At 34.1% G+C, this 13,005-nt stretch overlaps 1 protein-coding gene across 7 annotated transcripts in view; it reads right to left on the reverse strand.

Moving 5' to 3' along the window:
• The window catches only part of LOC143252218 (discoidin domain-containing receptor A-like), a 356,540-nt gene that overhangs the window by 28,459 nt on the left and 315,076 nt on the right, over window positions 1-13,005 (reverse strand). For all 7 annotated transcript variants that reach the window (XM_076504017.1, XM_076504020.1, XM_076504019.1 and 4 more), the window contains one exon: window positions 7,635-7,737. In XM_076504017.1, coding sequence (XP_076360132.1) covers window positions 7,635-7,737 — 103 coding nt within the window. The remainder of the gene's footprint in view (window positions 1-7,634; window positions 7,738-13,005) is intronic.

Consider the following 13,005-nt stretch of genomic DNA (forward strand, 5'->3'; position numbering starts at 1 on the left):
AGTGTCATTAGGTAAATGTAATAATACTGTAGTTAGGAGTTCAGAAATGACTTGGTGTTGTAAGGAAACGAAGAAACTACAGACACTTAAAGGTTTTATTAATTGATATTCGACATTGAGGTAAAGTATGGGCAAGTTTGTAAAGAAAAATGTCACTAAACGACTGAAGCCTGAAAAACGTTTGCACACGAGCTATAAGTATCTCTTTAAAATTTAAATTTCAGTTATTTGTAAATGGCATCTGTTCATTTTTAAATAAATTAACATTTCAAACAACTCACTATTGATCTGGCTCTTAACGTTGGATACTTGAAAATTTAATTTTCCTAATATTTCATAGAAATCTCTGAAGTGTTCACAAAGCAAATTGATGAAAAGAGTTATTTCTACTAGTAGTAAACATAAATGCAAAACGATGTAACTTGAAAACGACTCTATTGTGTAGAACATAAAACAATTGAATTGTGTTTTATTGTGAATATGATTTATGAGAACAGATGTAGAAAACAGCGCTCAAGTTCTTTGCGCCAGTTAAGTCAGTGAATGTTCACTCATCTTTATGTTTCTTAGCTTACATACGGACCACCGTTGAGTGAGCGTCCATAATTAAACAGAGGAATGACACCTGGAAGAATTAATGACCAAGTAATAAAAATAGGATGACAAAGGAAGCGACTAATAACTCCATCGCATCTTGGTAAAATGACAGTTTACAAATACCCTCGCTGTAAGGAAGAGATAATGGAATTTTAACAATATAAGGGAAAACCATTACAGCGAATTTCTCTTCAGTGTCGGCCCGGCATGGCCAAGCGTGTTAAGGCGTGCGACTCGTAATCTGAGGGTCGCAGGTTCGCATCCCCGTAGCGCCAAAACATGCTTGCCCTTTCAGCCGTGGGGCGTTATAATGTGACGGTCAATCCTACTATTCGTTGGTAAACGAGTAGCCCAAGAGTTGGCGGTGGGTAGTGATGACTAGCTGCCTTCCCTCTAGTCTTACACTGCTAAATTAGGGACGGCTAGCACAGATAGCCCTCGAGCAGCTTTGTGCGAGATTCAAACACAAACAAACAAACAATTCTCTTCAGTGAATCACAAAAGTATATAAGATCACTCACTCTATATTTCTATCAACGAAAGGTACTTTGTAACCTCCTTTCTACAATGTAAAATTAGTCAAGACAACGAGAGAGTGGAGAAAACATTCGTACAGTTCATTATCTAATGTACTATTAAACACTTTGGCTTTTGTTTAATCACGTAAAAGCAGCAGGTGCTAGAAGGCGGGCCCGTTGTTCCTACAATTTATGTCTCGGTGGCTCCCTCTTTTGACTAATAATCCTGATTGACGGCCGAGGGTTCTTGCGAACTTTGGTTCGTCCCATGTGGCTGATCTATCACCTGATGGCTACCATTCAACACTGTACGAGCGGATTAACATGTCTTCGTGAGACGGAGAAAAATAATGGTTGTATGTTTACACAGACGCTTCCTTCTAGCCGAATATCGCAATATTGATGATTCACAGCTTGCCTTGATAGCGAAGTATTGGACAAGAGAAAAGTGTCAGTATGTGACAAGACGCTTTGGTTTTACCCAATCTCCCGTTCATACCACAAAGGACTAAGAGTAGCTTTATTTGAGCGCACGAACCCATCCTTCATTCTTTATACGAAACAAAAAAAGAAGAAACAAGTGGCCAGCAGTGTAATTCATCACTTTCAGCACAGTGTCCGTGTCCATGAAGTTTCTTATAGTTCAGATAATAAACTTGTCATCTCATTATTTGCCTTGACAACAAGGTCTATTTGATTGCCTGACAACGCAGCCGCGTGGACGTGAGCTCGTTCTGACACATGCAGTGTCCACAGTGTTTATCTTCGTTCCATTAATTCTAAAGCTGAAGTAATTCCCGACTATAGTCCTAAAAATAAAGAAAAAAGATAAAGAAAAGTTTAAAATAATCCCTACTGAGGACTCCTGAATGAACAGCGCCACGTTACGGATTTTCGTACTTTTTTTTTGTCGGGAAAAATTTGGTGCAGGTTGTATACAGCCCTGGTCAAAATGTTTTGTATAGTATTGTGTGTAGCTGTTATTATTTATGTATATGAAGTAGCTATTTAATAAATGCCTAAAGGGTAACAGAGACGTTAGGCATGACCGGACAAATGCGTACGAGTTGTTATTCTGATCTATGTTAGTTGTTTTGAGCATTTGTTTGTCAAAATACACATAAGCACTTGTTTTGTCAAAATGGGTGTGATTTGGTATTATCGTTTTCGAAACAGATCAACACTTTGTTCAGACAAATCCTGTGTGCTCGGTGCAAAGTCATATCTCGTCACTGTTTATATGACATTAAACTGTGCGAGTGTCCAAAAAAGGAATGAAACAAATGGATATTTCCAGAACAGTGGGGTTCATCAAGTGTATTGCATCCAGAATACTTAAATGTCATCAGACTACATAAAAGGTTCTTCTAGGAATGTCTACTGATAGGCGTTGAAAAACTACTTCCCCGAGATGACCTGTTTTGATTACGTTAACAAGTGAAAATTGAAATAAGTATTGCAATACTTTTAACAGGAATGGTATGAACACACGAACAAGGTTATTTTGCAAGAAGTGCTATCTGCAAACAGCCAGCATACGAACTTACAGTTAGGACACTGGTGACATACATTTTCAAATGAGCTCTGTTTCTGGATTTTTTAACCTGTTGGTAGGATTCGTGTTCGTCGTTGACCTGGAGAGCAAATGGAGGAACACACAGGAAGTTATGCAGTACATGGTTGGGCAGCTTTTCGTCATGGTGGAAAACAGTTTTTCATATCCTCCAAGTAAACGTCAATGGCGACTCCTACAGGTATCACACGGAGATGCCATTTTTGCCATATGCTAGGACAAAGTTTGGCAATAATTTTACATTCCAGGGTGACAATGAACTGTCCACAGGATTAGCTCGACCCTGAGGTTATTACAACATTATAATGGCCAGTAAAGTTTACAGATGATAAACCAGCTACTTCAGTTGCGTTGGAGCGTTTTTTTTTTTTATAACAAGATGGGATAAAAACACGGTAGATTACATTTATAACCTCATCAACACTATGCCACGTAGCCTTGAGGAGATTAATAGAGTACAAGGAGAGCCAATCAAGAACAGAATGTTTAACATGAACTGATATAAAATTACAGACGCTATTGGTATTAATTTTATGTTATATTTTGTCATCATATATGTTTTGGTAAGACTTTCTTATGTTAAATTACACATGTTATTACAGGTGTCTGTTAAAATTGTTTGCTGTTCTAATAAATCTTTCATGATGTTCATAGAACCTGCCTCATTACACAAATTACATATCTAGATATTTAACACACTTTGCATTTCCCAGTTTGACAAAGTTAAATGTATTCCATCTTGGTTATTTAATTGATTGCAAAGACTGTATAGACCTCTATATATTCTTTATTTATAATTTTAGATCTTAGAGTTTTGTGTATTTTTTATTTTAGCTAAAATGATCAACTCATATGTTACCGAAACTTTCTCTGTGTTGCTTATATGTTTCTACTGAAACTAATAGTATTTTAATAGAAATTATTTATGCTCAAAATCGTATTGAAAGATATAAAAAAGTTTTATAAACGGGTGATATTATTTCAAAAACTTCAGTGCCAAAAGAGTTTTCTTACGACATCAAGAATCTTGCAATTATTACAAAAAATGTTAAAAATTCGTGACTTATAGATGTGCATATTAAGGCATTTTAATGTTGATATTTTCATTTGTGAATTATCTTTCTAGCAGTTTTCAGGAGTTTTCAACATGTTTTGATTAACTTGAAGAAAAACAACAAAAAAACTACCTTAGTTAAAACAGGAAACGAAAGAGGTAAACTGAATTCTTTGTAGTTTTTTTCTGGTATAATTTGTATTCTAAATCAACTAATAGGTCATAGCAAAAGGATAATTAAAGTAAGCGTATGGGTGAGGAACTGTTACAATCAATGAAGAGCATTAAGAGATTTATCGTTGCCAGTAACATTATTGTCAGTACATGTTATGCGTTAACCTTGTCAAGAAATGCAAATAAGCCTATCGAGCTAAAATATTCAATAGAAAAAAGCGCCACCTTTAGTAATCGCTGAAAGCCTATCCGTTTCAAATAGATTCCCCCAAAACATTAAATGTAATATAAAGGAAAATGGACCGTTAACACAGCTGTGGCCATAGCCACGATTTATCATTGAACTAACAGCATCTTGAATCGGGCTACGAGGAATTTATTGTCTCAAATGCACATGGTTTACGCCAGAAAAACCTCATTACAAGAAGTTTCAATTGATGGGCCTCTAGCAAATCCTTTCAAGTCTTTCGGCACTCATTCCTGTCAACCTGGGGCTTTAACACCGCAGCGGTAGTGGCGATGCTCGTGGGAGAGTAGCACTCCAGCATGCAGATGGCTCTCGTCGTTCTCTCTGTAGGGCTCATTAAGCTCTGGGGATGAGCAAAAAGCGTTGGGTTATCGACACTTGGGCAGGACGTAATCGTACTTGTTGGATGACAAATACGAGAACGTGATCCGTCAAATAATTTCTTATGAGAAAAAGCACTCTTGTTCCTTGTTTCTGTACAGACAAAGTGATTTCCCACTTAACACGAGAACAATACCGCTCATCAAAGATTTAACAAAGTCATTGAGATGAGCTACTGTTCTCTTTATATGATAACTGGACTAGAAATAAGAACAGCTTTGTGTAAGGTAGGGATGTTCTTGGTTAGGGTAAAAGAAAAAAAAATTCTATTGTTTAGAAGTTTTTTCTCCGCGATAAAACTTTTCTACTCTTTTTGTAACTTATTTTATTTCATTCTCAAATTTCTCCATTGTTTCTTTCTTGTTTGGTTCATTCGGATGACCTTGTTGGCTACGGCAAATGCTTGGTTAAAGCATTTTGTTCTGTTGTCTTCTTTTATCAGAAGCTATATTTATAACCAATAGGCTAAGGTAACTAAAAATAAAATTCCATCGTAAAAATACTTTTTTAAGAAACTTTATGACAATACTTATCTACCTTGTCTAAAAGAATTAATGGCAAAAATACTTCTAATTAAAACAGCGCTTACTAAAACAAAAACACACACACACAAAAACAACAAATAATCCAAAGACCATTACATCAATAGTTCCCAATCAATACAATATTACTAGGAAGATTCGCTCCAAAAATATGCCATCCTGCATATTGTGAGATATATGATGAAATCAAATGTGGTTGAATTTATACAGATGCTATGCTTTTAATATATTGTTGCTGATATGTTCATCTTACCGTTAGTTTTTGTGTTATACAGGTGTAGAGAAAGTTTATATGTCAAATCTGTTTGGTGATTACAGTTACTAGCTGGGGTACCCGTCCTGGGCGGAAGTTATATAAATTCATGTTTAATGAAAGATTATCTTAGAACACGAAAAGTTGTTTTCTTTATATATAATTTAAAAAACACAAAATACCCATAAAAACAGCAAAACACACAAAGTAAAACCATAAATTTGAATGTATCTTCTCATGAACCTAACAAACCTTTATGCCAAATGTGGTGAAGATCCATCAATAGGGGTGAAGTAGAGGTAAAAACAACCCCGAAAAATACTCGTAAAAACAGTAAAATGCAAAATTTAAAACTTGTGTGTATTTCCCCATGGACCTAAAGAACCTCCGTGAATATCTAGTCACACTCTGCGAGGTATTTACATGGGTATACAAGAGATAATACTATTATATTTGTAAAGATGGGGCCAGTGCATTATACTTGCATGTGATATATTCATGACGTCATTTCTGTACCCTGAGAATGAAGAAAAATAAAGATCTCCGTGACGAGAAACGAAGGCTAAACGGAAAAATCATGACCTCTATTGCAAACCTACATGCACATAGAATAAAAATTTCGCGAAGTTGAGGGTTGCACATGGCGTAATAAAAAAGTTTTTCAGTATCATTCAAGCAAAAGAGTTATCTAAAAATGATTACTACTACAAGTTTGTTCCCATATACCTGTGAGAACATGTTCATTTTTAGGTGGTTGGTACTTCTCAAATTTGTGGACAATTATTAGGATACAAAGGTATATCAGACTTTTAACAAAAGTTAACTAAGTACATACGAAGAGTTTTGAAAGCGTGTTACCGTTTATAATACTCTTTCAATTAATTCGTTGCAGTTCAGACTTTTACATCAAAGAACGGCCATACACAGATGATTCTAATAACCTCTCGTCACACTCTCGTGAATATCATATCCTAAATTTCCAACATAAAATATTCTTTTTGCTTTCTCGAGTCTTAAAACTAGTGTATCTGATGCAATTTGGTCAAAATACTTTAGTTATAAAAACAGCTGTTTTCGACGTAAGTGTACTTTAATATTCTAATGCCATCCTAAATCTTTCTTCTCTATTCTTCCATAAAACCGATGTTTATTTTTCTTTAAAAAAAGTCTATTTCTCCTGTAGTTTTCCTTTGAGTTCCTTTTGCCTTTTCACAGTTCTATTACTCTCCTTTATGTTTGCAAGGAGTACATAACAGCCCCATGGCGACCAAAGCGACAAAATCTGTTCAAGTGCTTGCATTATCTCTATCATCTTACTCTAAGAAATGGAATCGCGATTCAGAGCTAGTTTAATTGTGTTTTTAACGATTCTCACAGTTGAATTTGTTAGCTGATATGAGTTGAGGTTTACTTTGTTTGTATTAAAATAAATTAAATAAGAATTAAATACAAAACAATATTCTATCATAAATCTAACATAATTACAGTAACTAAAGATACTGCTTATTATGCACGAATTACACCCAGTCACAGCAGTTGTTAATTTTCAATATTATCTTTTACTAACTCGAATCGTGTGTGCTAAGTCTACCATTATTTTTGATACTAGCATGAAATTCCCACCCTCCATTGTGGGGTTTAAATGCCCTTTCATATTTCACAAAGGCACCTGTGTATCGATAAAGCTCCATAATTATCTCCAATAACTATTATAACTACTCCAAGTGATGCTCATACATGAAAAAAAAGAAAAGAAAATCAGTCAGGATACGCGCCTATTGTAGTTGAGCACGTATGCTAAGTTTGGTTCTGCTAACTTATAAGAGGAGATATGATCACAGTTTCAAACATGGCGTACCCGGAACATTGAGGGTGACCAATAACACAAAATTCGATGCCAGATTCGTGTTAAGATATCCTAGAAACCCACTTTTAGACCTTCATAATTCCTTGAAGGCCTATCGGGTGCGTGTTAGCTCCCTTTAGTGGGGTACTACGTCATATAAATAAAAACAGCATTTGGGAAATCCCGAGTGCGTCTACCATTTGGTCCAGTAGAAATAATTAATTAGACGTACCTACAAATATACGCATTATAAGTTAGATTAATATAGGATTTAACGGATATTTTTAAATGCTTATTCTTTTATAATTGTCATTAGTAATTTTAAAGATACCAACAAAAATATTCCTCGGTAGCACAGCATAAACTTTAAGACTTGTACCGCTAAAATCCGGAGTTCGATCTCTGTAGTATTTTACCCTTATAAACACATTAATCGGAAAGCCACTTACCGAGCTGTTCTAGGGCCTACAGCGTCATTGTACGACGAACTTGCTGTAATATCTTCATCTCTGATGTCTCCTGACTTCATTCCCAGGGCTGTTTTACAGGATTCTGTAAAACAATAATTGGTTCTTAATTGAAAATAATATTTATCATTTGAAAAAATATCGGGTAACTTTATCAATTTTCTACAACAGTTATCCATAGTTTACGAAGAGACAACTGAAATTAAGGATGGCTAATTACGTTCACGAGGTTTAACGTCCTGAAACCCAAGTGTCAGACTATACTAATAACGTGTATAAAATATACAGCAGCCAATTTATGTACTCTACAGTTGAAACTTAATCATATTTTATTAACATCCATCGTATAATACAGAAAAGAATGTACAGAAAATATTACATAGACTCTAACGTATGAGTTATTAGTACTGCCTCTAAAAAAAATAATAAAAACTTATCCAATTGATTAGTTCTATGAAGTATCGATATTTCATTATTCTGACGTCTGTTGGGTTCTAATGTGATTAATATAATTAATTCAGTTTCAGTCTGTGATACGAGAAGTCCTTATGTTGTTCTGCATTAAAATTTTGAGTTTTAATTCAAGCTTTAAAATATTCCTATTTTATTCTACCATTAGTGAATTGTTTTAATGAAATTTAAATATAATTTTTAACGTATCTTTAGAAGTACTACTCCCTAGAGGGCGCTAGATCTAAATGTAGGCGCCTGTCTTTGTACATAACTATGGAAGTGACGGGCAAAGCAGGTGCTTTGAGAAACCTTCGTTGTTGTACTGCGTTTCCTGTGTTTCACAAATTTGGAGTCAGATGTCTTTCACAGATATTTTTCAGTTTCCGCTCTCTTGTGTGTATTTATAATCGCGCAACACGTACAATGTCTCATTAGCAATAAGTGGAGAGTTTAACAAAACAAAAAACAAAACTGAAACCCAAACAAGCTTAATATGCATGTCAAGTATCATGGTTTTGATATAACTTTAAATTTTCACCATTAACATCTTACTTAAAGTAATATAAAGTGATATGATTGGTAGAAACAGGAACAATGCGCACTCAAGAAATCAAAAAACAAAGAGTTCTGTGTTTTTCCTGTTTATTAATATATATTTGAAACATCATATTCAAGCACATTGCTTAAAACAATGTGCATAATAAATGAAAGCCATCTTTCCATATTTCAAATTTATCAAAAATGTTTTATCCTATACTTATTAAGAACTATTTCTTTATTCCTTGAGTATTTCAAAGTAATGAATACCCAAAAGCAAAAGGTTCAGTTTGTTACTAAACAAACATTACTAGTAACTAGTATATGTAGATTTGTCATTTTCTTTAGTAATCAGTTTCTACGATGGCTAATAGCACTGAAAACATAAAAAGACTGCGAATGGTAAGATCTGCCTGACAAATCATGTTCATGGTATGCCCACGTATAGTTGAGCATGTATTCAAGTAACAGAACTGACCAATAATTCGAAGGTAACTCATTTGTTTTGGAGTAGAAAGACTTCTATATTCTCTTTGGTAAATAAAATGGTGAAAACATGTCATGATGAATACTTTGTTTATAAATGCTGCTTGAAGTATGCCAAACAAGGTTGAAATAACTTATTAGATATTATGATATAACATGTTTTAACTAAGTATTGGTGTTATTAGTAAGACAGTGTTTTCATCAAAATGGAGGATTTAATTTGTAACTATTCCCAAGGTAATAAACACTCATTTGACATTTTTCATAACTATTAATATGGCGACAGTTTGTTTGTTTGTTTTTGGAATTTCGCACAAAGCTACTCGAGGGCTATCTGTGCTAGCCGTCCCTAATTTTGCAGTGTAAGACTAGAGGGAAGGCAGCTAGTCATCACCACCCACCGCCAACTCTTGGGCTACTCTTTTACCAACGAATAGTGGGATTGACCGTTACATTATAACGCCCCCACGGCTGGGAGGGCGAGCATGTTTGGCGCGACTCGGGCGCGAACCCGCGACCCTCAGATTACGAAGCGCACGCCTTAACGCGCTAGGCCATGCCGGGCCTATGGCGACAGTAATGGTTTTGGTTGAGGACAAAACTTTCACATTTAATATCATACTTGACTATACTTTTTTCATGTTATTGGTCAAAAAATATGATCTAGAAGTGGACAAAACAAATTGCAAATGAAGAGACTTATAAAACTCGCTAAGCGTATGTGTAAATAAAAGACAGTTGCTTAGTACAAGATGAATTAGTTACAAATTTCATTCCAAGCTTTCACAATTTTTTATTCTAGAGTTAGAGAATTATTTTTAATAAAATTTAAATGTGATTTATAGCGTATCTTTAAAAATACTACTCCCTAAATGGCGTCTGCCTTTGTATAGGCATATTATAAATTATGAAATTCCACAACGTGGAATCTGAGGTAACTACCAAAAATACATTTTCAAACATGTTTTCAAATTTGGGCCATATTGTACACTAAAATTATCCGTCCAATCATCTGTAGCCCTCTGTATACTCTTTTCTCTGAATGCTGCTCAATTAATTTGTACCATTTACACAGTATTAAGTTATCAGTTAATACTATTCAACTACATCGTTTAATGTTTCCGTTTATAGTTTAAAAACAACAACATAGTTTGGAAAACTTTATAATATATTTTTTCTTAAATCGAAATAATAAAAAAGCAAACAAAATTACTGAGTCCCTTCCAGTAAATTTACAGAATTGACGGATTTTGTATAGAATAAAACAGCTACCAAATTTACCATAGATTACTCGTTTTGTTGTAGCGCAAATCTGCACAATGGACTATCATTACTATGCCTGTTGCGGTAACAGAACACCAAATTACGGTGTTGTGAGGATCGAATTTATCATTAAGATAGGACACATAGCTACCATACTTAAAACAATCACCTTCATTTCAAAGGTGGCAAAATTCTATTCTAAAATATTTTATAAATCACACTTTTGGAGATATTAAACCACTTTCACAAATGCTTGGTTGTTAGTTTGTGTGTTTTTAAATTCAGAAGTTACACAATGTGGTGTCTTCTCGAGTATCGAAGCCGAATATTTTGCGTTATAATCCCTCAAATCCTGCTGATGAGTGTGAAATCGAATCTATAGAAACTAAATATAACAGGTTATACTCTTTGTGAGAAAAGCATCTTTAAGGCAATTTTGGTTAAATAATACAAACATTTACCAAGAAAAAATAAAAACAAAACAATTATAAAGCACATTTAAATCAATTTTTCAAACGAGAGAGATGCGCAAGCCATTAGTCTCTCGTTTCTACTCTTTGTAATACAGATTTATAGTCCGAACCAAATTCGTGATTTGTGGCTCACATTGTGATCAGATGCTGAAAAAGTAATCAAAACAGTACTTGGGGAATGATATATTTCTTAACAAACTCAGATCCAATTGACGGATTTGTGGTCATCATCTGAAATGTGGAAAATAACTGGTGATCAGTGGTATAAACTACCTACTTAGACGGAAGTTACTTTCAATTTGTCAATCAAAATATAGTTGATAAAAATTAATGAAAATAGTATTGCCGCTTACGGGTACTAATTGTTGGCTTTTCCTGGTATATTAGTTGTGAAATTAATTATTCGTTTTCTTCAGTTGAAAATTCTCTTAGTTTACGTAAATTAACTCTCAGCTTACAGGAATATAATGCTCACATTTAACTTACATCTTGCAATATCAATTTATTCTATTACAACCGCCTTTCAGTGACACAGCAGTATGTCTGCCGGCTCACACCGCTAGAAACCGGGTTTCGATACCCGTGGTTGGCAGAGCCTAGATAGCCCATTGTATAGCATTGCACTCAATTTAACACAAAGAAACAAATCTATTACAGCTTTTAATTGTGACCACTTTCTTATGATACAGTTTAATCACAGAAATATTTATAGGAATAAAATCTTCCTTTTTAAACTCTTCGATAAGAGCAGAATACTGTGCCCATCTTTAACAGGCTTTCAACAAGTTACAAGATTCGTGAAATTATCTAATGACTGTAAAAATCTGCAAATTTTGGAAAGAAAACAAGTCCTAATAGACAGGAATGCAAAATGTGACCATCTTACCTTAAAAGAGAAAATAAAACGGATGCAATTTCTCATTGTACTTCTTGCTATTATTATGATAAAAATAAGCGTTCGAGAGAATAAATGTTTTGGTTAAAAATATTTAACATATCAAAATTACTGTTTAAAACTGAGTCTATATTTATATATTATTATCTCTGTTTGTTTGTATTTCATTCTCACTGTGTTAATATTCTTAACTAAAGCTCACACTCGGTCTTGAGAAATTATATTTATTCTATACAATCACATAGTTTGTTTCGAAAATTAACGCCAGGCTTCGCAAATGTTGCCCGCACGAGTTGTTCTTAATTTTGTACGGATATACTAAAAGGAAGACACTGTAATTCTTAAACTACTCTGAGAGAATATTATAATTTAAATACTGCTCTTTTAACGTACTCGCAGCTCCAAAGTGCGGAGTGTGTCTTACAGCAACAGGACGCGAGTTATAGATTCTAAGCCCTCCACGCCAACCAAAAGGCTAAGGCCAGCCAGTGATCTGAAATGCTGCATCTTTCACATAAAAATAGCTTTATAGTTAAATTAGATAGTCTTACTTCTTTAATATGTATTCTGATGTATTCTGAAGAAATTTAATTTAAACTTGTTAACCAAATCTAAAGGTAATAAGTAATGTAGCATTTGAAAATGGTTTTCTGCTTTCAAGTAGCTGTTGTTTAACCGGCTGTTTATTATGAGATATTGTATCATCTCAGAGTTATTCAACTTAAAATCAAAGAAAAATTCATTTACAAACATTCCGGCTCAACCTTCAGTGCTTCCTCAAACTAATAAGCTAAACTAAAGTTGAAAACTAACTGGATAAATGAATACTATTAGAAATCTTTGCGACTTCCAAACATGTCATTTTGTTTTAAGAAATCATAGGATCTGTAGGGAAGTTTCATGAGAAACGTGGGTAAATTTTGAAATTGGTTTCCTTTTTTTTTTCTCTATTGAACAGATTCTCCCGAGTTCTTTATTAACATCTAATATACCATACAATTACGTCAAAGTAAATTCGTTTGTATTTTTTGCATCACAAATTAACAACCATCCATATTATGTTTCACTCTCTTGTAACTCGTTCGTTGTAGTTTGTTAAGTTATTCATACCATTTCTTTAAGGTATCTTTTGAGTAAACAACTGTGTGTTTTTTTAAGTTATCTTATTTGTTTAACGTAAATACCATCATAAGATAGACACAGTTGAATCGATTATACAGCTAACGTACCCAACCGTCATGGTTAT

The sequence above is a fragment of the Tachypleus tridentatus genome, chromosome 6 (assembly GCF_004210375.1).
Source record: "Tachypleus tridentatus isolate NWPU-2018 chromosome 6, ASM421037v1, whole genome shotgun sequence".
Taxonomy (NCBI): Eukaryota; Metazoa; Arthropoda; class Merostomata; order Xiphosura; family Limulidae; genus Tachypleus; species Tachypleus tridentatus.